This window comes from Aethalodelphis obliquidens, unplaced genomic scaffold, assembly GCF_003676395.1.
Source record: "Aethalodelphis obliquidens isolate GAN/ISIS:26980383/991018 unplaced genomic scaffold, ASM367639v1 scaffold93, whole genome shotgun sequence".
Taxonomy (NCBI): Eukaryota; Metazoa; Chordata; class Mammalia; order Artiodactyla; family Delphinidae; genus Aethalodelphis; species Aethalodelphis obliquidens.
The window spans coordinates 1049153-1072049 of record NW_020838037.1 but is presented as its reverse complement, the minus strand read 5'-3'; the positions used below and the strand labels follow the sequence as shown (position 1 = coordinate 1072049).

General features: G+C 36.4%; 1 protein-coding gene across 3 annotated transcripts in view; it reads left to right on the top strand.

Annotated features, from left to right (window-relative positions):
• CWF19L2 (CWF19 like cell cycle control factor 2) overlaps window positions 1–22897 on the top strand; it is a 189878-nt gene that overhangs the window by 71314 nt on the left and 95667 nt on the right. For all 3 annotated transcript variants that reach the window (XM_027095703.1, XM_027095702.1, XM_027095701.1), the window contains exons 8-10: window positions 970–1628; window positions 6284–6380; window positions 7981–8073. In XM_027095703.1, coding sequence (XP_026951504.1) covers window positions 970–1628; window positions 6284–6380; window positions 7981–8073 — 849 coding nt within the window. The remainder of the gene's footprint in view (window positions 1–969; window positions 1629–6283; window positions 6381–7980; window positions 8074–22897) is intronic.

Genomic DNA, 22897 nt, shown 5'->3' with positions numbered 1-22897 from the left:
TTGACTGTCACTGACTGTAGGAATTATTATTATTATTATTTTTTGCGGTACACGGGCCTCTCACTGTTGTGGCCTCTCCCGTTGCGGAGCATAGGCTCCGGACGCGCATGCTCAGCGGCCATGGCTCACGGGCCCAGCCACTCCGCGGCATGTGGGATCTTCCTGGACCGGGGCACGAACCCGTGTCCCCTGCATCGACAGGCGGACTCTCAACCACTGCGCCATCAGGGAAGCCCTGTAGGAATTATTATTATTTTTTAATTATGTTTTTATTGTTTTCTGAATTACATTTTGTTTTAGTGCTGGTCATTTGGTCAAAGGGCTCCTTTTGAGCTCCCAGGATTTTTTCATTATTTGGTAATTTTTCATTGGTTATTCATATTTTTTTAAGTATTCATTTTATGGTAGTGTGTTTCCTTGCTAGGGCTGCCAAAACACAGCTCCACAGGCTGGGTGGCTTAAACAACAGAAATTTTTCTTACAGCTCAGGAGAATGGAAGTCCAAGATCAAGATGTTAGAGGGTTTGGTTTCATCTGAGGCTTCTCTTCTTGATTCATAAATGACTGCCTTCTTGCTCTGTCCTCACATGAACTTTTCTCTGTGTGTGCACATTCCTCATGTCTCTTTGTGTGTCCAAATTTCTTCTTCTTACAAGGACATCAGTCATACTGGATTAGGGCCTAACCCAATGACCTCATTTTAACTTAATCACTGCTTTAAAGATCCTGTCTACAAATGTGGTCATATTCTGAGGTACTAGGGATTAGGGGTTCAACATATAAATTTGGGGGGGACATATTTCAGGCCATGTCAGGTAGGATGACTGTATGGGTCTTTTATTACCCTTTGTTGAGTTTTTCTTTCGTTGTGCTACATGACAGTGTATCGTGACACAGTGGCATGTGGGGTACAAGTCATTGAGCCATTTTTAATTTTAAATATCTTGTTTAATTTTTCCTCCTTTCTAGTCAATGGAAATCTTCCAGTTGAAATTAAAAGAAGCTGAGAAAACTGCGTTTATGAAAGAAGACTGTAGACGAGAACGGTGGAGGAAACCAGCATACTCAGAGAGAGCACAAAGTAGTCAGGAAAGTAGAAAATCAGACTTGGTAAAATATAATAAAAGTTCAAGAGATAGATATAATACAACAGATATTGCAAAGAATATCAATAAAGATAAGTTTAGTGGTGATGAAAAAGATAGTAGATCTGGGTCTTTAGAAGCATGTAGAAGAGAATTGAGTCCAAAACAAAATCAAGAGTTTTCTTCTCATATAAATTTGAGACCTAAATTCTTAAGACCCTCTGATGCAGAACTGTCATTTCATAGCAAGGACAGAAATTTTGAACCATCTAGTTCATCTTCAGCACTGGTCTCTCAGGATTCTGTACATTGTGGTTTTCAAAAATCCACAGAGAACAGTGAGGAAAGTTTATCATGGTGGAGTCGATCTGATGAGAGAGAAGGAGACAGGAAACATTCAAATCGAAAACCATTAGAAACCAGTCACAGTGTTGACCGTGGACAAGTTTCAGAAGACGTGAGAGAAAAATCACAGGGTGAAAGCTTGAGAGAGGACTTTCTGAAAAAAGAACACCTACAGGATACAAAGTCTTCGCTTGCTGGGTATTTTTTCATTTATTTTTTAAACTGATAAATGAATATTAAGGTCCAGAGGATTCAGGGAACTGAACTGTATTTTTAGAGCATCAGTTACTAATTAGATATGAGTTATGATTTTCTATTTCTTAAATTCAATGGAAGAGATAGGATATGTACTTTTAACAATTCAGTAGTTCCGTTTTGTGAATTGTATTTCATTTCACAGTATATTTAACAAAAAGAGCTGGAAGATGAATTCAGTAGCTATATAGTCCCTCAAAATTTATTGCTTTTTTGCAATCTAAAAAACTAAATGAGTTTAGTAATTCTTTTAAATGGATATGCCACAAGAAATATTTTGGTAGATTTTGTTAGTACTGCCATATTACTTCCAAAGGAAATTGCTGCATTTTAAAGTATAATCATAATTGTAAATATTGCATGCCTACTGGAGGTCTGGGAGACTGAAGGAAAATATGCTGCCATAGCCCAAATATAAAGTGGAAAAGATATGTGAAATATCCTGCAGAGGGAAGCATGAATTTTGGTGGTGGTTTTGCAGAGAAAGAAATCCACTTTGATAGTTGTCAGGTTTTAAAGCTAATGTTAGAGGTTTTTTTTTTATACACATATCTTTAAAAAAAATTATTTATTTAGGCTGCGCTGGGTCTTAGTTGTGACATGTGGGATCTTTAGTTGAGGCATAAGGACTCCTTAGTTGAGGCATGCATGCAGGATCTAGTTCCCTGACCAGGGATCGAACCCAGATCCCCTGCAGTGGGAGCACAGAGTCTTACCCACTGGACCATCAGGGAAGTCCCCTAATGTTAGAGTTCTGAAAGCAAAATATAGATAGGATAGTGGTTGTACCCATAATGATTAGGAAAATAGGCAGCACTTATTGGTTTTATTATTCTTGTACCTGTAGCACTTATATATAGGGCTGAGTCAGTCGATCAGGAAACCCAGGTTGAATGGGATCAAACCTAGGAAAACTTGCTTTAGCCATAGGGCTGGCACTATTTGAAATAGCCATAAATAGAAAATGAGTATCCAAAGGATAATAACTAACTTATACTTGAATGATCATTAAAATATGTTTTAAAATACCACCAAATGAATGGGACACTGAAGGAAGAGGTTTTAGGAAATAATAGAATTCATTGGTGGCAGTAGTAGGTATAAGCATTGTGGTTTGGGGTCATGAGTCTGGTAAATCACTTTTGTTAGTGACTCCATCTGAAGCTGTGGATTATAGAGCACAGTGTGTAGCTTTCAGTAGGAGGGAGGCAGGGAAGCTGGCAAAATCTGGACTGAATGATGGGAGGCCCAGTCACATGGGCTCTGGTTCACGTCAGGGCTTTGTTCCCAGGAAGCGAAAGGAGAAATCCAGTTGTATTGACCGGATAAACATGGTAGGGATTAGAGAATGTCTAAGGCTGTATACATATATAATTGTCCAGGCTTCACTCCAGGTAGTCTGGAAGGTAGACTGTTTCCAGTCACCAGTTGCTAGTGGGATGAGGCTCTTATTTCCTGATATCATTAGGGTTGGCTTAACATTTGGGTGATCTGTAGGTTTTTACTTCTGTGACTGCAGCTAAGCAGAATATGTAAGCAATCTTACATTGTTAATATTCCTTCTGGTTCTATAATTGCTTCATGTTTATATGTTGTAAGCTTCTGATAGATATACTGTAATACAGGAACTCATTGAAAGCTTTATGTTTTGGTCTGAAGACAGTATTCTTTGTTAGCTGTGTTAATTTTGATGTTACAGATGTTTTGAGGCTTTCCATGAATTCCATGATTGGCTGGAGAGGGAAAGGACAGTCTAGGAATATTCCACATATATGTAAACAAAAAAGAATTCCTGAGCATGTAGAGTGGTATAAAGTGAGAAACCACGTGTGGGACCTTGAAGAATGCCTGTTTTCAGGGAGTGGAAAGATTCAGTGAAGGATTGTTAGAAGCTGTTAATTTGTCTGAACATTATCCTGGGTATATGTTGAATTCTTTATAAAATGCCAGAATTTTAGGGAGCTTTAGAACCAATGAATTTTAGAACTAGGAAAAAATCATAGAACTGATTTTATAACTATGAGAAATTATAGACTGACCTGGGCATTTTCCAGATGCAGAGACTGAGGCAACTGAGATTGTGACTTGCACAGTGCTATGTAACTGGGGTTGCCAGATTTAGCAAATAAAAATGTTTGGACATACTTAAACTAAAAAAATATATATTTTTTTTACCTGAAATTCAAATTTAACTGCATGTCATGTGTTTTATTTGGCAACTGTACGTAGCACTTGGCCATTTCTTGGGTCTGTGACCTTTTAAATATTTAAGTATTAAATATTTACCCTTGTAGTCATCATTTCTGTTGCTCTTCCTTCCTTTGGGTTTATCCATGTTTCAGTCTGGTATAATTTTTTTTCTGCCTGAAGGCTTTTCTTTAATATTCTTTCAGCTTTGTATGTCTGAAAAACTCTTCATTTCACTTTTCTTTTAAAGATATTTTCACTTGATATAGAATTCTAGGTTGGCATTTTAAAGTACTTTAAAGATATTGCTACTCTTTTCTTGCTTACATTTTTTCTGATGAGCAATCTGCTGTCATACTTTCCTTTGTTTCTATGTGCATAACTGTCTTTTTTTTCCTCCTATGGCTGCTCTGAAATGTTCTCTTTATCACTAGTTTTGAGCAATTTGATTATGAAGTGCCTTGCTGTGGTTTCTTTTCAGGTAGTTTTTTTGTTTGTCTTGTTTTTTTTTTTTTTTGGTTTGTTTGTTTGTTTTTGCGGTACGCGGGCCTCTCACTGTTGTGGCCTCTCTCATTGTGGAGCACAGGCTCCAGACACACAGGCTCAGTGGCCATGGTTCACGGGCCCAGCCACTCCGCGGCATGTGGGATCTCCCCGGACCAGGGCACGAACCCGTGTCCCCTGCATCGGCAGGCGGACTCTCAACCACTGCGCCACCAGGGAAGCCCTGTCTTGTTTTTGTACTTGGGATTCTGTGAGCTTCTTGGATATGAAAGTTTTTTAGTTTTCAACATATTTGGTAAAATTTGGCCTTTGTTTCTTCTGTCTCTCATTTCTTTCAGGGACTCCAATAGCATGAATAGTAGGGTATTTAAGGTTGTCCCATAGCTCTCGGTTGTTCTTTTCCATTTTTAAAATTCTTTTTCTCTGTGTGTTTCATTTTGCATAGTTTCTAACGCTTCAAGTTAACTGATTTTTTCTTTTGCAGTCTAATCTTGCATTAATCCTTTTCAGTGTATTTTTTTTTATCTCAGACATTGTAATTTTCACTTGTAGAAACTAAATTCTTACCTATTTTATATCTTAGTTGTCTCTAACTTTTTGAACATATGGAATAAATTTATAATAATAACTTTTAATGCCCTTGTATGCTGTTTCTTACATCTGTGTCAGTTCTTGGTTTGATTGATAGCTTTTTCTCCTAATTATGTGTTTTACTTTTCTACATCTTTGCATGTCTGATAATCTTTAATTGGATACTAGATATTATGAGTTTTACTTTGTGAGTGCTGGATATTTTTGCATTGCTGTAAGTATTCTTGAGCTTTATTTTGGGACCCAGTTAACTTAATTGGAGACTGTTTGGTCCTTTTGACTCCTGCTTTTAATATTTGTTAGGTGGGCTGAGAGCAACATTTAGTCTAGGACTTATTTCCCACTAATGAAACAAGACCCTTAATATTCTACCCAGTGCTTTCAGAATTATGAATTTTCCTAGTCTGACTTGTAGGACCAGGCACTATTACCAGGAATGCTGAATATCTCTTCCTTTAACCCTTTGGGATAGTTCTTTCCCTGACTCCAGGTAGTGTCTTGCTGAATACTCAACGGGAACTCTCTGCGCTTCTCTGGGATCCTTTCACTGTGTAGCTCTCCCCTCTCTAGCTGCCTTGGACTCTTAGCTATGTCTCTCCCATTAAGGAGTCCTTCATGCTCTCCCTGGGTTCACCCTCCCTGCACTGTAGTCTCAAATCTTTCTTAAGGCAGTAAGTTGGGACAACTTTGTATATGCCAGGAATCTGACCTTGGCTGGAAATTTCTCTTTTCTTTTGTGAGGCTTCCATAGTATAGGTTTCACACGTGATATTAGTTGTAAATTAGTTTATGTTGTCTAATTCTGGGTTGACTTTGCAAGAGCACATGGTCACTGTTTTTATTGTTTAAATGCAGTTAAATGTAATTTCCTGATTATAGTTTCTTAGATTATCAGTAATTTATCACATTGAATGAGAAGAGTTTCCCTAGCTGTGTAGAGTTATGGCCTGATTCTAGAGTTTTAATTTTTTGTTTGTTTCTTTCTTTTTTAGAATGAGTATAGGAATATTAAGTAATGAAGAATAGCTGACATATTATTTTTCTCATTGCTACTGGATCTTTGGTCAGATATTATAACTGCCATAGGCCATCATGACATTGTAACATAGAATCTTTAAGTACTGATTTATGGTGGAGCACTGAGGGTCATTTATTTATTTATTTAATATACTAGAATCATGATCTATTTGTGCTGAATGCTTTGTTAAGGTCAATTAAAGTAACATTTGAATATTGGTGATGTTACTTGCAACAACTTACTTCTTGTTAATATGTACCTGTATTTCATATGCTCTTAATCTGTCCTGTTCAAACAGGAGTAGTCCAGTGGATGACTCTATCCACATCTTGAGTGTTGATGAGAAGAACAAGTTGGGAGCCAAGATTATCAAGGCAGAGATGATGGGAAATATGGTAAGACTTATATGTTGTTCTTTTGGAGAATATTTGCTAAATATATAACTTCTTACAAGTAATTTTGGAAGTTCCTTAGCTATGTGGATGTAGCACTCTTTGAAAATAACTGCTGCTTATTGATTCTTTGAAGAAATTCTTGAACACTTCTAAGAACAGTGCTGTCTACTTCTAAGTAAGTTATGTAATTTGTCAAATTTCTGAAATTTAAGATTCTAGGGAACTAAATGCTTTTTAATTTTCTTTTTAACTTGGATATTTGCTTTATTATTGTATTTATAACTTATTGAGCGTATTTGAGGGAGATAAAGATGTCACTGTCTTCTTTCCCTTTTTTAGTCATATTTTGTTAAGAATGTGTATTACTTTCTTAAATTCCCTTACTTAGGAACTTCAAAAATGAGCTAATAAAAAAGGATGGTTAACTCATTTTTTCAAATCTTAAGGCAACATATTTGTGCCTGACAATGTGTTAAATGCTCTGTGTAGATTAGCTCACTTTATTCCCATAATAATGTTGTGATTTGAAACTTACTTAACTCACAATTGAATAGAAATCAGAATTATTTGGTAAGGGTGGCACCTATCTATTTATTATATTGTCACATTTATATTATACAAATACTGTTACATTGGACATGGCAGAATAACAAAGTCAGGCAGCTTTCCATGTCTTGACAAAATTGATTCCCTCGTGGTCATATGTATGTACGCATCTCAAATCCAAATATAAGTGATCTTAAGTAGTGTTCTGTTTTGGTGTACCATCCGTATGACACTCTTTAGTAGAACAAAAAGTAGCCAAACATGATAACTTCTGTTTTTATTAGTTTATATCTGTAATAGAAGTCATATTTGCTGCAATCTGGTAACACTGAACTTAAGCTCAACCCAGAAATTAGTAAGCAAGACAGACCACCACCAACAACAGCAAGAAAATAACATATGAGTTTTGAAAGCACAATGAAATTAGTTAAAATAGTGAAAGAGAGATCACCAAGTTAAGAGGTTAACATGTTAAAAGAAGTGTTCTGTGTTCATGGAACTACTGCAGTGGAGAATGCTGTCTTTGCTTGTCATATAATTCTGTTTATTTATTTCATTGTGATTTATTGCTTTGTATGTCAGTTTTGTAATATAAATTTTTTTAGATTTCCTAGGGTTAAAATGAAATACATTCAGAATTTTAATCTAAATTCCTTAACAATAAAGAAGGTAATATTTTAAATCTTGCGATGGCTTTCTTTTTACAAATAACTGAAATTCTGAGTATTGGAAGTTTATAATATCTAAGGAATTATAAAAATGCCATTCTTAAGGTTATGTATTTCTTTCATTTCCCTATCTTCCCTAAAATATATGTCCTTGTAATTATTTACCTTCAAAGCATAAACAATTTCTACAGGTATTTGAGAATTTTGTTACCCAGAAGAGTTCATTAAAAAGTAACATACTAGGCTGTGAGTTGGTAACTAGATTTAGGTGAGAGCTACTTGGATGTTTGCTATGCTGTTTTCCCTGTTGTTAAGTGAATTTGAAATATTCTACAAATGAAGAAACTATGTTATCACACCTGTTTTTCTTGTCTTTCTATTTGAAGGAATTAGCTGAACAACTTAAAGCCCAACTTGACAAGGCAAATAAATTTGAAGACAGCATAACACAGATATCATCAAAAAAATCTGGGGTAGAGGTAAGTAATAAAAGTTTGTTTATAGGTAGCCAGTTACCTTATATAATACTTCTACTTGGCAGTGGTAATATTTTAATGTTAAATGTGTCTATATCTGTGTCGGTGTGCTTGTATGTTTTTATGCTTGTTTGCTTGTTTTTAAAATTTATTTGCGTATGTATTCTCTCATGTTCCACCATTGTATCCTGGTGGAAAAAAGCCTAGGCCTACACCTAGGCCTAGGGCCAAGGAGACCTGGTTTTTTTCTGGGCTCTGCCATTTACTGACTGACCTTGCACAAGTCAAGGTCATTATCTCCTCCTCCAGAATGAGAGACTTGAATTTGTTATCCATTTCATGTAAAATATTTTGTTCTAGGATTCATTCACCTATCTGTTGGTCAGTAAAACAGATAAAAACACCTGTCTGCATGGAATTCTATTTGGGTACTAAGAGAGAGGTAATAAATTGTAAAAATAAAAAAAAAGTTATATATCTTAGGCAGGGTGGTAGGGATCTTGAGTGCCAGGTATGCTGTATGTTTATGTGTATGTGTATGTCTTGGGATGCACAGGCTAATTCTCATTGAAAAAGTGACATTGATACAAGGACTTGAAGGAAGTTAAACAGTGATCTTTGTGGATCTGAGTGAAGAGCACTGTGGACATAAGGAACAGAGAATTTAAAGTCCAAAGACTGGACATGTGTCCAATGTGTAGGAAGAACAGCAAGGAGACCAGTGTTGTTGGAGTGGAATGAATGAAAGAGAGGAAAGTAGAAGATCCAGATTAGAGAGATTGTGGGAGGCCAGATCATGTTATGCTTGAAAGTCATAGTAAGGAAGTATTGAGTTGGCCAAGAAGTTTGCTTGGGTTTTCATACCATCTTATGGAAAAATCCTAATGAACTTTTTGACAAACCCAATAAGTTTTTATTCTGGGTGAGAGGTAAAGCTATTTAAGATTTTTGAGCAGAAAATGTATTTTGACAGGACCATCCTGGCTTCTTTGTTAAGAGTAGATTCGGGGAGAATAAGGTCAGACATAGGGTCTAGTTAAGCTTTTGCCATGATACATACAAGAAACGATAGTGGACTTGACCAAGATAGTAGCTGAAGAGATGATTAGAAGTGATTAAAGTTTTTATATGCATAAATGTTTTCTGTGTATATTTTGAAGGAGAGCGGACAGGATTTTTATGATGGTTTAGATGGGAGGGGAATATGAATTAAAGAGAAGAGGAAAAGTAGACTCCAGAGATTTTTGCCTGAGCAGCTGGAAGACTAGAATGGCCATTATTTGAGATGTGGGAGAAAGAGTAGGTTTGGAGCAAAGATTGGAAGTTCTGTTTTGGGTATACTGAGCTTGGATGTCTTTTAGATGTGAAACAAGTAGAGCTATCAAGTAGGCAGATGGATATAGTTGGGAGTTGAGAGAAACCTGAACTGGAAATAGAAATTGGGGCATTATTAACATATAAATGGTGTTTAAATTCACAATACTGCATGAAATTACCACAGGAGTAAATGGATAGAAAAAGGCAAAGGATTGGTTTGGTTGCATTACAGTGTTGAGAGGTTTATAGAGTGGTTTATAACTGATTTTAAAGGACTATTCTCAAAGATTAATTTATGTAATTTAATGGTAGTGTGAGAAGAGGTGAGAATCTATGAAATCAGGTTTCATAGAATTTTTTCAAGCTTCACTTATTAATGACTTAGATAATAGTACAGAGAATATGTCTATGAAATAGGCTGTTTTTACTAAGTTGTGCTAGTCATGTTTTTAAAAAGTGGATAATTTGGAGTTTCTTGTACAGATTAAGGAATTGAGAATGGGAAACTGTAAGTAGGATTAAAAAGTAGGGACTAAAAGAGTATAGCTAAAACTACTTACACTGTGTACACTTTTGCCAGATTTATTTTTTCAAGTGTCTTTGTGGTCATAATACTTTTGTACTCTGAAACTTTTATGTGGTTTCTTAGTGCTAACTATATAAAGTACTAGATCTTCCTGCAGTATATCCTTCCAAAGTATAACCCATTTTCCAGCCTTACCTCCAAAGCTTTTTTATACGTAACTTACATGTTTCTTTGACATTTACATATGCTATTAATTATCTGTGCCGGATATCACCCTCTTGAGGCTATCCACTTTTCATTTTGTCTTTAGTCCATTTTGAAGTCTTTTTTCTCATCCTTTTGAACAGTTGTAACCTTTTTCTCTTTTGAAACTTAAAGCCTTTTAAAATATTCTCTACGGAATTTGTCTTTTCAAATTATGTATATTTGTATTCTTGTTATACCTATCTCTTTTTTGATACTTGTCACTTTTATATGAGAGGGTTCTAAAACTGTGGCTGAATTTCAGGGGATTCTTGAAATTGAAAGCAGTTCATCTGAAAAAATTGAAGCAGATCTTCTATTAAATAACATTTCTTCTGCTGTTCTAAGGATATTGTAGAGTACTGACAGACTATATCTCATCCCTTGAGCATATATCTCTGTACCATTACTGATTTCTTTATGTTTTTCAGCTCCTCCTAGCTTTTGAGCATTGTATCTCATAACTCAGGGAAGTAGAACTCAAAGTTGTATTCAAAGTAGAATTTCTATTTGTGAGTCTCTTTTGGAAACTGTATAGCCCTTTGAAGCTTCAAATAGAAAGGTTTTTATTCTATGGATTCTTTTTTTTTTAAACATTTTTTCCTAGTTTTATTGAGAAATAATTGACATACATCACTGCTTACAGTGTAGAGCATGATGATTTGATTTACATATGTTGTGAAATGATTATCACAACAGGTTTAGTTAACATCCATCATCTCATATAGATATAATAAAAAGAAAAGAAAAAATCATTGTGATGAGAACTCTTAGGATCTACTTTCTTAACAGTTTTCCCGTATATCATACAGCATGTTAACTATAGCATCATGTTGTGCATTACATGTCTAGTACTTATTTGTCTTGTAACTGGAAGTTTGTACATTTTGACCACCTTCCTCCAATTCCCCCACCCCTAGGATGTGCACAGTTTAACTGTGAAAAAGCACCTATTAAATTCATACGAACGAATGGAGTGATAATTATAGGAATTTCAGGTATCAGCAGTGTTTTTCTTTTGGGGATGGTGGTGTGTGGATGTAACGTGGGAGAGACAGCTATACAGGGTGGCCAGGGAAGGGGATCTTTCTGCAATTTCTGAAACTATACCTGTAGGTTGTCACTTTTTATTTATTTATTTGGTTACAAGTATTATTTATTTATTTATTTATTTTATTTAGAGTATAGTTGATTTACAGTGTTGTGTTAGTTTCAGGTATACAGCAGTGTGAATCAGTTATACATATACATATAACCACTCTTTTTTTTTAGATTCTTTTCCCATATAGGCCATTACAGAATACTGAGTAGAGTTCCCTGTGCTATACAGCAGGTTCTTATTTCCTAAGGATTCTTTGACCAGAAAAGAAAATTTCATTCTTCTCTGCAGAGATAGGGCACTTGCACATTTAGTTAAAGCTTTACTAGGCATATATGTAAAAAAAACCTTTGCCAACAATTCTGAAAGAATTCTCTTTCAGAGAATTAAAAGAATGCCATTAAAGTCATTTATTCTATCAGGGTCAGTGCCTTGGTTTATCTACCTTTCAAAGTAGTTTGTTAAAAAATGAAAGTACAAAGTTGTTTACTACAACAAAGAAATGTGCTGATATTTTAGAGGAAAATCCTGAAATACTTCTGATAGAAATTTTGCCTTTTCAGAGAAAAGAAAATCCCACTCATAGAACATTGAACATTGTTCTTTCGTTACTTAGCTTATTTGTTAGAAATGTTAGATTGTACGAATAGGGTAAATCTCCTGAATCAGTGATCTATGAACATCTTTTTGGCTTTATTGAAAATCCATCAGCACTTCTAATTGTTGGTTTGCTTATTTCTCTTACCCTTTAGAAGTTGAACTTTTTAGTGATTAGGACAAGGGCTATTTCAGTTTATATATATAGTGTCTATGGTAATGCTTGGCATATTGTAAGCAATCAGAAAATAATTGAAATATTTGTTTTATGAATGTCCTTGATTTATTTTGTTCCCCATAGTTTTCTTTCTTTTTCTTTTTCATATTATTTTCCATTATGGTTTATTATAGGATATTGAATATAGGTCCCTGTGCTGTACAGTAGGACCTTGTTGTTTATCCATTCTATATATAATAGTTTGGATCTGCTAATCCCAAATTCCCCATCTATCCCTCCCCAATACCCCCTCCCCCTTTGCAATGACAAATCTGTTCTCCATGTCTATGAGTCTCTTTCTGTTTCATAAATAAGTTCATTTGTGTCATATTTTAGATTCCACATATAAGTGATATCATATGGTGTTTGTCATTCTCATTTTGACTTGCTTCACTTAGTATGATAATTTCTGGGTGTATCCATGTTGCTGCAAATGGCTTTATTTCATTCTTTTATGGCTAAGTAGTATTCTACTGTTTAAATATACTACATCTTCTTTATCCATTCATCTGTCAATGGACAGTGAGGTTGCTTCCGTGTCTTCGCTATTGTAAATAGTGCTGCTATGAACATAGGGGTGCATGTATCATTTCAAATTACAGTTTTGTCCAGATACATGCTGAGGACTGGGATTGCTGGATCATATGGCAACTCTATTTTCAGTTTTGTGAGGAACCTCCATACTGTTTTCTGTAGTGGCTGCACCAATTTACATTCTCATTAACAGTGTAGGAGGGTTCCCATTTCTCCACACCCTGTCCAGCATTTTTTATTTGTAGATTTTTCAATGTTGGCCATTCTGAGTGGTGTGAGGTAGTACTTCATTGTACTCTTGATTTGCATTTCTGTAATAATTAGCAACATTGAGTATCTTTTCCTGTGCCTATTGGCCATCTGTATGTCTTCTTTTTTTTTTTTTCTTATTTCTGAGATACACATTTTAAAGTAATAACTAGAATTATGACTTATAACATTATACCAGAGCATATAAGATTTTTAGAAATTTCATGTAATGTCTGGAACATTTATGTTAACATATTTCCATACAAATAACCCAAAGAAAGTTTAGTATTAGTTGTTTTTCTTGTTTGTTTTTTTATACTGCAGTTTCTTATTAGTGATCAGTTTTATACACATCAGTGTATACATGTCAATCCCAATCACCCAATTCAGCACAACACCATCCCCACCCCACCACGGTTTTCCCCCCTTGGTGTCCATACATTTGTTCTCTACATCTGTGTCTCAACTTCGGCCCTGCAAACCGGTTCCTCTGTACCATTTTTCTAGGTTCCACATACATGCGTTAATATATGATATTTGTTTTTCTCTTTCTGACTTACTTCACTCTGTGTAACAGTCTCTAGATCCATCCACGTCTCAACAAATGACTCAATTTTGTTCCTTTTTATGGCTGAGTAATATTCCATAGTATATATGTACCACAACTTCTTTATCCATTCGTCTGTCGTTGGGCATTTAGGTTGCTTCCATGACCTGGCTATTGTAAATAGTGATGCAATGAACATTGGGGTGCATGTGTCTTTTTGAATTATGCTTTTATCTGGGTATATGTCCAGTAGTGGGATTGCTAGATCATATGGTAATTCTATTTATAGTTTTTTAAGGAACCTCCATACTGTTCTCCATAGTGGCTGTATCCATTTACATTCCCACCAACAGTGCAAGAGGGTTCCCTTTCCTCCACACCCTCTCCAGCATCTGTTGTTTGTAGATTTTCTGATGATGCCCATTCTAACTGGTGTGAGATGATACCTCATTGTAGTTTTGATTGGCATTTCTCTAATAATTAGTGATGTTGAGCAGCTTTTCATGTGCTTTTTGGCCATCTGTATCTCTTCTTTGGAGAAATGTCTATTTAGGTCTTCTGCCCATTTTTGAATTGGGTTGTTTGTTTCTTTAATATTGAGTTGCATGAGCTGTTTATACATTTTGGAGATTAATCCTTTGTCCGTTGCTTCATTTGCAAATATTTTCCCCCCTTCTGAGGGTTGTATTTTCGTATTGTTTATGGTTTCCTTTGCTATGCAAAAGCTTTGAAATTTCATTAGGTCCCATTTGTTTATTTTTGTTTTTATTTCCATTGCTCTAGGAGTTGGATCAAAAAAGATCTTGCTGTGATTTATGTCAAAGAGTATTCTTCCTATGTTTTCCTCTAAGAGTTTTATAGTGTCTGGTCTTACATTTAGGTCTCGAATCCATTTTGAGTTTATTTTTGTGTATGGTGTTAGGGAGTGTTCTAATTTCATTCTTTTACATGTAACTGTCTAGTTTTCCCAACACCACTTATTGAAGAGACTGTCTTTTCTCCATTGTATATCCTTGCCTCCTTTGTTGTAGATTAGTTGACCATAGGTGTGTGGGTTTATCTCTGGGCTTTCTATCTTGTTCCATTGATCTATGTTTCTGTTTTTGTGCCACTACCATATTGTCTTGATTACTGTAGCTTTGTAGTATAATCTGAAGTCAGGGAGTCTGATTCCTCCAGCTCCGTTTTTTTCCCTTAAGACGGTATTAGCTATTCGATGTCTCTTGTGTCTCCATACAAATTTTAAGATGATTTGTTCTAGTTCCGTAAAAAATGCCATTGGTAATTTGATAGGGATTGCATTGAATCTGTAGATTGCTTTGGATAGTAGAGTCATTTTCACAATATTGATTCTTCCAATCCAAGAACATGGTATAGCTCTCCATCTGTTGGTATCATCTTTAATTTCTTTCATCAGTGTCTTATAGTTTTCTGCATACAGGGCTTTTGTCTCCCTAGGTAGGGTTATTCCTAGGTATTTTATTCTTTTTCTTGCAGTGGTAAATGGGAGTATTTCCATAATTTCTCTTTCAGATTTTTCATCATTAGTGTATAGGAATGCAAGAGATTTCTGTGCATTAATTTTGTATCCTGCAACTTTACCAAATTCATTGATTAGCTCTAGCAGTTTTCTGGTGGCATTTTTAGGATTCTCTATGTATAGTATCATGTCATCTGCAGACAGTGACAGTTTTACTTCTTCTCTTCCAATTTGTATTCCTTTTATTTCTTTTTCTTGTCTGATTGCCCTGCCTAGGACTTCCAAGACTATGTTGAATAATAGTGGTGAGAGTGGACATCCTTGTCTCATTCCTGATCTTAGAGGAAATGCTTTCAGTTTTTCTCCATTGAGAATGATGTTTGCTGTGAGTTTGTCGTATATGGCCTTTATTATGTTGAGGTAGGTTCCCTCTATGCCCACTTTCTGGAGAGTGTTTGTCATAAATCGGTGCTGAATTTTGTCAAGAGCTTTTTCTGCATCTATTGAGATGATCATATGGTTTTTATTCTTCAGTTTGGTAGTATGGTGCATCACATTGATTGATTTGCACATGTGGAAGAATCCTTGCATTCCTGGGATAAATCCCACTTGATCGTGGTGTATGATCCTTTTAATGTGTTGTTGGATTCTGATTGCTAGTATTTTGTTGAGCATTTTTGCATCTATATTCATCAGTGATATTGGTCTGTAATTTTCTTTTTTTTGTAATATCTTTGTCTGGTTTTGGTATCAGGGTGGTGGTGGCCTCGTAGAATGAGATTGGGAGTGTTCCTTCCTCTGCAATTTTTTGGAAGAGTTTAAGAAGGATAGGTGTTAGCTCTTCTCTGACTGTTTGGTAGAATTCACCTGTGAAGCCATCTGGTCCTGGACTTTTGTTTGTTGGAAGACTTTTAATCACAGTTTCAATTTCATTACTTGTGATAGGTCTGTTCATATTTTCTGTTTCTTCCTGGTTCAGTCTTGGAAGGTTATACCTTTCTAAGAATTCGTCCGTTTCTTCCAGGTTGTCCAATTTATTGGCAGAGAGTTGCTTGTAGTAGTCTCTTATGATGCTTTCTATTTCGGCGGTGTCTGTTGTAACTTCTCCTTTTTCATTTCTAATTTTATTGATTTGAGTCCTCTCCCTCTTGATGAGTCTGGCTAAAGGTTTATCAATTTTGTTTATCTTCTCAAGGAACCAGCTTTTAGTTTTATTGATCTTTGCTAGTGTTTTCTTTGTTTCTATTTCATTTATTTTTGCTCTGATCTTTATGATTTCTTTCCTTCTGGTATCCTTGGGTTTTTTGTTTGTTCTTCTTTCTCTAGTTCCTTTAGGTGTAAGGTTAGATTGTTTACTTGAGATTTTTCTTGTTTCTTGAGGTAGGCTTGTATAGCTATAAACTTCCCTCTTAGAACTGCTTTTGCTGCATCCCATAGGTGTTGGATCGTCATATTTTCTTTGTCAGTTTTCTCTAGGTGTTTTTTGATTTCCTCTTTGATTTCTTCAGTGATCTCTTGGTTATTTTAGTAACGTATTGTTTAGCCCCCATGTGTTTGTGTTTTTTATGTTTTCTTCCCTGTAATTCATTTCTAATCTCATAGCATTGTGGTAAGAAAACATGCTTGATATGATTTCAATTTTCTTAAATTTACCAAGGCTTGATTTGTGACCCAAGTTGTGATCTATCCTGGAGAATGTTCCATGCGCACTTGAGAAGAAAGTGTAATCTGCTGTTTTTGGATGGAATGTCCTATAAATATCAATTAAATCTGTCTGGTCTATTGTGTCTTTTAAAGCTTATGTTTCCTTATTTATTTTCATTTTGGATGATCTGTCCATTGCTGTAAGTGAGGTGTTAAAGTCCCCGACTATTATTGTGTTACTGTTGATTTCCTCTTTTATAGCTGTTAGCAGTTGCCTTATGTATTGAGGTGCTCCTATGTTGGGTACATATGTATTTATAATTGTTATATCTTCTTCTTGGATCGATCCCTTGATCATTATGCAGTGTCCTTCCTTGTCTCTTGTAACATTCTTTATTTTAAAGTCTATTTTTTTTGATAGGAGTATAGCTACTCCAGCTTTCTTTTGATTTCCATTTGCATGGAATATCTTTTTCCATTCCTTCACTTTCAGTCTTTACGTGTCCCTATTTCTGAAGTGGGTCTCTTGTAGACAGCATATATATGGGTGTTGTTTTTGTATCCATTCAGCAAGCCTGTGTCTTTTGGTTGGAGCATTTAATCCATTCACGTTTAAGGTAATTATCGATATGTATGTTCCTATGACCATTTTCTTAATTGTTTTGGGGTTTTTTTGTAGGTCCTTTTCTTCTGTTGTGTTTCCCACTTAGAGAAGTTCCTTCAGCATTTGTTGTAGAGCTGGTTTGGTGGTGCAGAATTCTCTTAGCTTTTGCTTGTCTGTAAAGCTTTTGATTTCTCCATCGAATCTAAATGAGATCCTTGCCAGGTAGAGTAATCTTGGTTGTAGGTTCTTCCCTTTCGTCACTTTAAGTATATCATGCCACTCCCTTCTGGCTTGTGGAGTTTCTGCTGAGAAATGAGCTGTTAACCTTATGGGAGTTCCCTTGTATGTTATTTGTCATTTTTCCCTTGATGCTTTCAATAATTTTTCTTTGTCTTTAATTTTTGCCAGTTTGATTATTGTGTGTCTTGGCATGTTTCTCCTTGGGTTTATCCTGTATGGGACTCACAGTGCTTCCTGGACTTGGGTGGCTATTTCCTTTCCCATGTTAGGGAAGTTTTCAACTATAATCGCTTCAGATATTTTCTCTGGTCCTTTCTCTCTCTCTTCTCCTTCTGGGACCCCTATAATGTGAATGTTGTTGTGTTTAATGTTGTCCCAGAGGTCTCTTAGGCTGTCTTCATTTCTTTTCATTCTTTTTTCTTTAGTCTGTTCCATAGCAGTGAATTCCACCATTCTGTCTTCCAGGTCACTTATCCATTCTTCTGCGTCAGTTATTCTGCTATTGATTCCTTCTAGTGTAGTTTTCATTTCAGTTATTGTATTGTTCATCTCTGTTTGTTCTTTAATTTTTTCTAGGTCTTTGTTAAACATTTCTTGCATCTTCTCGATCTTTGCCTCCATTGTTTTTCCGAGGTCCTGGATTATCTTCACTATCATTATTCTGAATTCTTTTTCTTGCCTATCTCCACTTCATTTAGTTGTTTTTCTGGGGTTTTATCTTGTTCCTTCATGTGGTATATGGCCCTTTGCCTTTTCATCTTGTCTATCTTTCTGTGAATGTGGTTTTTGTTCCACAGGCTGCAGGATTGTAGTTCTTCTTGCTTCTGCTGTCTGCCCTCTGGTGGATGAGGCTATCTACGAGGCTTGATGAGGTGTATGTTTTCTTTGGAGAAATTTCTATTTAGGTCTTCTGTCCACTTTTTGATTGGGTTGTTTGTTTTTTTTTGTTATTGAGTTGTATGAGCTATTTGTGTATTTTGGAAATGAAGTCCTCGTCTGTTGCATCATTTGCAAATATTTTCTCCCATTCCGTAGGTTATCTTTTCATTTTGTTTGTGGTTTCCTTTGCTGCGCAAAAGCTTGTAAGTATGATTAGGTCCCATTTGTTTATTTTTGCTTTTATTTCTATTGCCTTGGGTGACCTAAGAAAACATTGGTATGATATATGTCAGAGAATGTTTTGCCTATCTTTTCTTCTAGGAGTTTTATGCTGTCATGTCATATATTTAAGTCTTTGAGCCATTTTGAGTTTATTTTTGTATATGGTGTGAAGGTTGTTGATTTACATGCAGCTGTCCAGCTTTCCCAATGCCACTTGTTGAAGAGACTGTCTTTTCTCCACTGTATATTCTTGCCTCCATTGTTGAATATTAATTGGCCGTAGGTGTATGGGTTTATTTCTGGGCTGTCTATTCTGGTCCATTGATCCATATGTCTGTTTTTGTTCCCAAAACAATGCTGTTTTGATTACTGTAGGTTTGTAGTATTTTCTGAAGTCTGGGAGGGTTATGCGTCTTGTTTTGTTCTTTCTCCTCAAGAATACTTTGACAGTTCTGGGGCTTTTATGGTTCCATATTAATTTTAGGATTATTTGTTCTCGTTCTCTGAAAACTTTCATGGGTAATTTGATAGGGATCACATTAAATATGTAGATTGCTTTGGGTAGTGTGGCCATTTTACTAGTATTAATTCTTCCAATCCAAGAGTATGGGATATCTTTCCACTTCTTTGAATCAACTTCAATTTCCTTTAGTAATTTTTTAAAGTTCTTAGCATATAAATCTTTTCACATCCTTGATCAGGTTTATTACTAAGTCTTTTTTTTTGTTTTGTATTGATGTGATTTTAAGAGGAATTTTTTTTTTACTTTCCCTTTATTTTATTGTTAGTGTAATGAAATACAACAGATTTCTGCATATTAATTTTGTATCCTGCTACCTAGTTGAATTCATTTATCAGTTCTAGCAGTTTTCGTGTGAAGTCTTTTGAGTTTTCTGTATGCAGTACCGTCTTCATATAATGACAGTTTTATCTCTTCCCTTCCAATTTGGATGCCTTTCATTTCTTTTTCTTGTCTGATAGCTGTGGCTAGGACTTCCAATACTGTGTTGTATAGAAGCGGTGAGAGTTGGCATCCTTGTCTTGTTCCAAATTTTAGTGGCAGCGCTTTCAGCTTTTCACCTTTGAGTGTTATCGGCGGTGAGTTTTTCATAAATAGCTTTTATTATGTTGAGTTATGTTCCCTCTATACCCACTTTGATAAGAGTTTTTGTCATGAATGGATATTGAATTTTATCAGATGCTTCTTTTGCATCTATTAAGATGTGGTTTTTGTCTTTTTTTTTGTGGTGGTGTGTCACATTGATTTGTGTATGTTGAACCATTCTTGTTACCCTGGGGTGAATCCAGCTTGGTTGTGGTGTATGATCTTTTTTATGTGATGTTGGATTTGGTTTGCTAGTATTTTGTTGAGAATTTTTGCATCTGTATTCATCAAAGATATCGGCCTGTAATTTTCTTTTTTGGTAGTATCTTTGTCTGGTTTTGGTTATTAGGGTGATCGTTGCTTCATAGAATGACTTTGGGAGTGTTTCTTCCCTTCAGTCTTTTGGAAGAATTTGAGAAAAATCAGTATATAAATTCTTATTTGTATACCTGGTAGAATTCCATCAGTCTGTTCAAATTATCTATTTCTTCTTGATTCAGTTTTGTTGGGCCCCTTTTTTCTAGAAACTTGTCCATTTCTTCTAGGTTGTCCAATTTGTTGGCATATAATTGTTCATAGTATTTCCTTATTTTTTTTGTATTTCTGCAATATCAGTTGTTATTTCTCCTCTTTTATTTATTTTTTTTGCTTTTTTGTGTCCTCTCTCTTTTCTTAAAGATCATGGCCAGAGATTTGTTGATTTTGTATATCCTTTCAAAGAACCAGCTCTTGGTTTTATTGATTTTTTTTCTACTTTCTAAAAAATCTCTATTTTTTTAATTTCCTCTCTGACCTTTATTATTTCCTTCTTTCTGCTGACTTTAGGTATTGTTCTTTGTCTAATTCTTCTATGTGATAAGTTAGGCTGTTTATTTGAGATTTTTCTTGTTTTTTGAGGAAGGCCTTTATTGCTGTGAACGTCTCTCTAAGAAATGCTTTTGCTGCATCCCACTGATTTTCTATGGTTGTGTTTTTATTGTCATTTATCTCAAGGTGTTTTTTAATTTCCTCTTGATTTCGTCATTGACCCATTGGTTTTTAAGTAGTATGTTGTTTAGTCTCCATGTAATTCTTTTTTTCCCATTTCTCATTGTGTGTTTGATTTCTAGTTTCATGCCATTGTGGTCAGAAAAGGTGCTTGAAATAATTTCTGTCCTCTTAAATTTGTAGAGGCTTATTTTGTGACCTAGTTGATGGTCAATTCTAGAAAATGGTCCTTGCACACTTGAATTATTTTGGTTTTTTGGATAGAACATCCTGAAAATATAAATTAGGTTTAGCTGTTATGTTGTATCATTTAGGATCTCTGTTGCCTTATTGAATTTCTATGTGGAAGATCTGTCCAGTGATTTGAGTTGTGTATTAAATTCTAATGCTATTTTTGTATTCCTGTCTGTTTCTCCCTTTATGTCTGTTAGTATTTATGTCTTTGGGTGCTCTTGTATTGGGTGCATATATATTAACGAGTGTAATGTCCTCTTCTTGTACTGATCCTTTTATCATTACGTAGTGTCCTACTTTATGTCTCTTTATGGCCATTGTTTTAAAGTTGATTTTGTCTGATAAGAATATTGCTACCTCCACTTTCCTGCCATTATGTTTGCATGAAATATCTGTCTCCATCCCATCACATTCAGTCTATGTGTGTCCTTTGCCCTAAAGTTGGTTTCTTTTTACAGTAACCTGCATTTCTATTGACAGCTTTTCTTAATTCCTTCAGTATTTTTATTACCTCCTTTTTGAACTCAGAGTCTATTATATTTAAGTGGTATGTTCCATTGTTTGTTCTTTCAGGGGAATTCTCTTATCTTTTAATTGGGATTGGTTCTCCTGCTTCTTCATTTTACTTATATTTCTCTTACTCTATGAGTTTAGGAAAAACAGTTATGTAGTGTGGTCTTCGAGGACTATTTTTATGTGGTAGCATTCCTCTGTAGGCTGTGTGAGTTTAATATTTTTGGTGCAAGGTCTGTTATTAGTATGGATGCTTGTCACTTATTTCCTCAGTGTGTGCTGGCCATTAGCCCCTTGTTAGGGGGTGTGGCTGCTGTTGTGGTGATCAGAGAGAGCCTGCAGTAGATATTTTCGGGGCCTCCTCTTTTCTCTGTGGTTGTCACAGCCCTGTCAGGAGCAGGGTCTTTGCTCTCCAGATGTTGGAGTAGAAGCCCCCAGGTCCATTTCTCAACTGCACTGTGAGGTAGGGGGGACTGGAACATTCCTTCTGGGAAAGTAGCCACTGAGTATTCCTTCGTCAGAGCTGTCCACTCAGGAGTGGGCTCTGTGGTGTCACCTGTCACCCATTGTGCAGGCTCACAAAGCACACTGTTGTTGGCACTGCCCTTGTCCCTGCCTCAGCTGTAGGAATGCATGCAATCAGCCCTGGTGTCCCTCAGGTGCTGTGTTCACAAAGCCAACAGTGCAGATCCATAGGCACAGATCTACTGAAGTCAGGTACTAGAACTGCAGTAGCGGTGCACCTGGACCTGCTGTGGGAGCTATGGAAGCAGCCCAGACCCCAGTCCTGCCTCCTTGTGCATTCACCTGTAAAACCCACGGCTGCTAACACCAGACATGCACACCCATAGTCCACTCGGATGTCTGGCAGGCACTGAGTTCGCAGAGGGCCTGGTGGCTACATTGTAAATCTGCAGATCACACAGCAGTGAGGAGAGGGCTCAGATTTCAACCCTGTTTCCTAAATCGTGTGGCCCCTGGGTATGGGCTCTGATTTCAGCCCTGCCTCTGCATGTAGGCAACTTGCTGGAACTTGTGCATTCTCAGAGCTTCTAGAGGAGGTGCCAGGCCTGCTTTGAGTATGCCAAGAAGGAGGCTTCTATGGTGGGCCCTGCCCCTCTCTTCACAAATCCATTAACAGTGGCACTTCACTTCTATAGTGGGCCCAGGCTTCTTCCACATATAACCCCCCAGTTGAAGCCCATACCACTCTTCAGTCCCTTTAGGCTGTCTTTGCTCAGCTACCCCTAGTCCTCTCCCCTGGTGTGTCCTCTGAAGCCCGAGTTTTAGCACCCTGCCCCTATGTGCACTAGCAAAGGCATGTCTCAGGCTGGGCAATGCAGTGAGGTGGCATGGACCATCTGCGCTGGTTCATCTCTCTCTGTCTGCCTTCCACAGACCAGCTGCTTCACTCTCCTCTGAGCCTCTGAAGCTCCCTTTCTGTCCTGGCTGATCACCCTACCTGTGAGGGGGCTTTCCAGGGTGCAGAAACCTTTCCTGTTTCATAGCTCCCTCCTGGGGCACAGGTCCCGTCCAGATTCCTTTTCTTATTTCTTTCATCCTACTCAGTTATGTGATAATCTTTCTTGC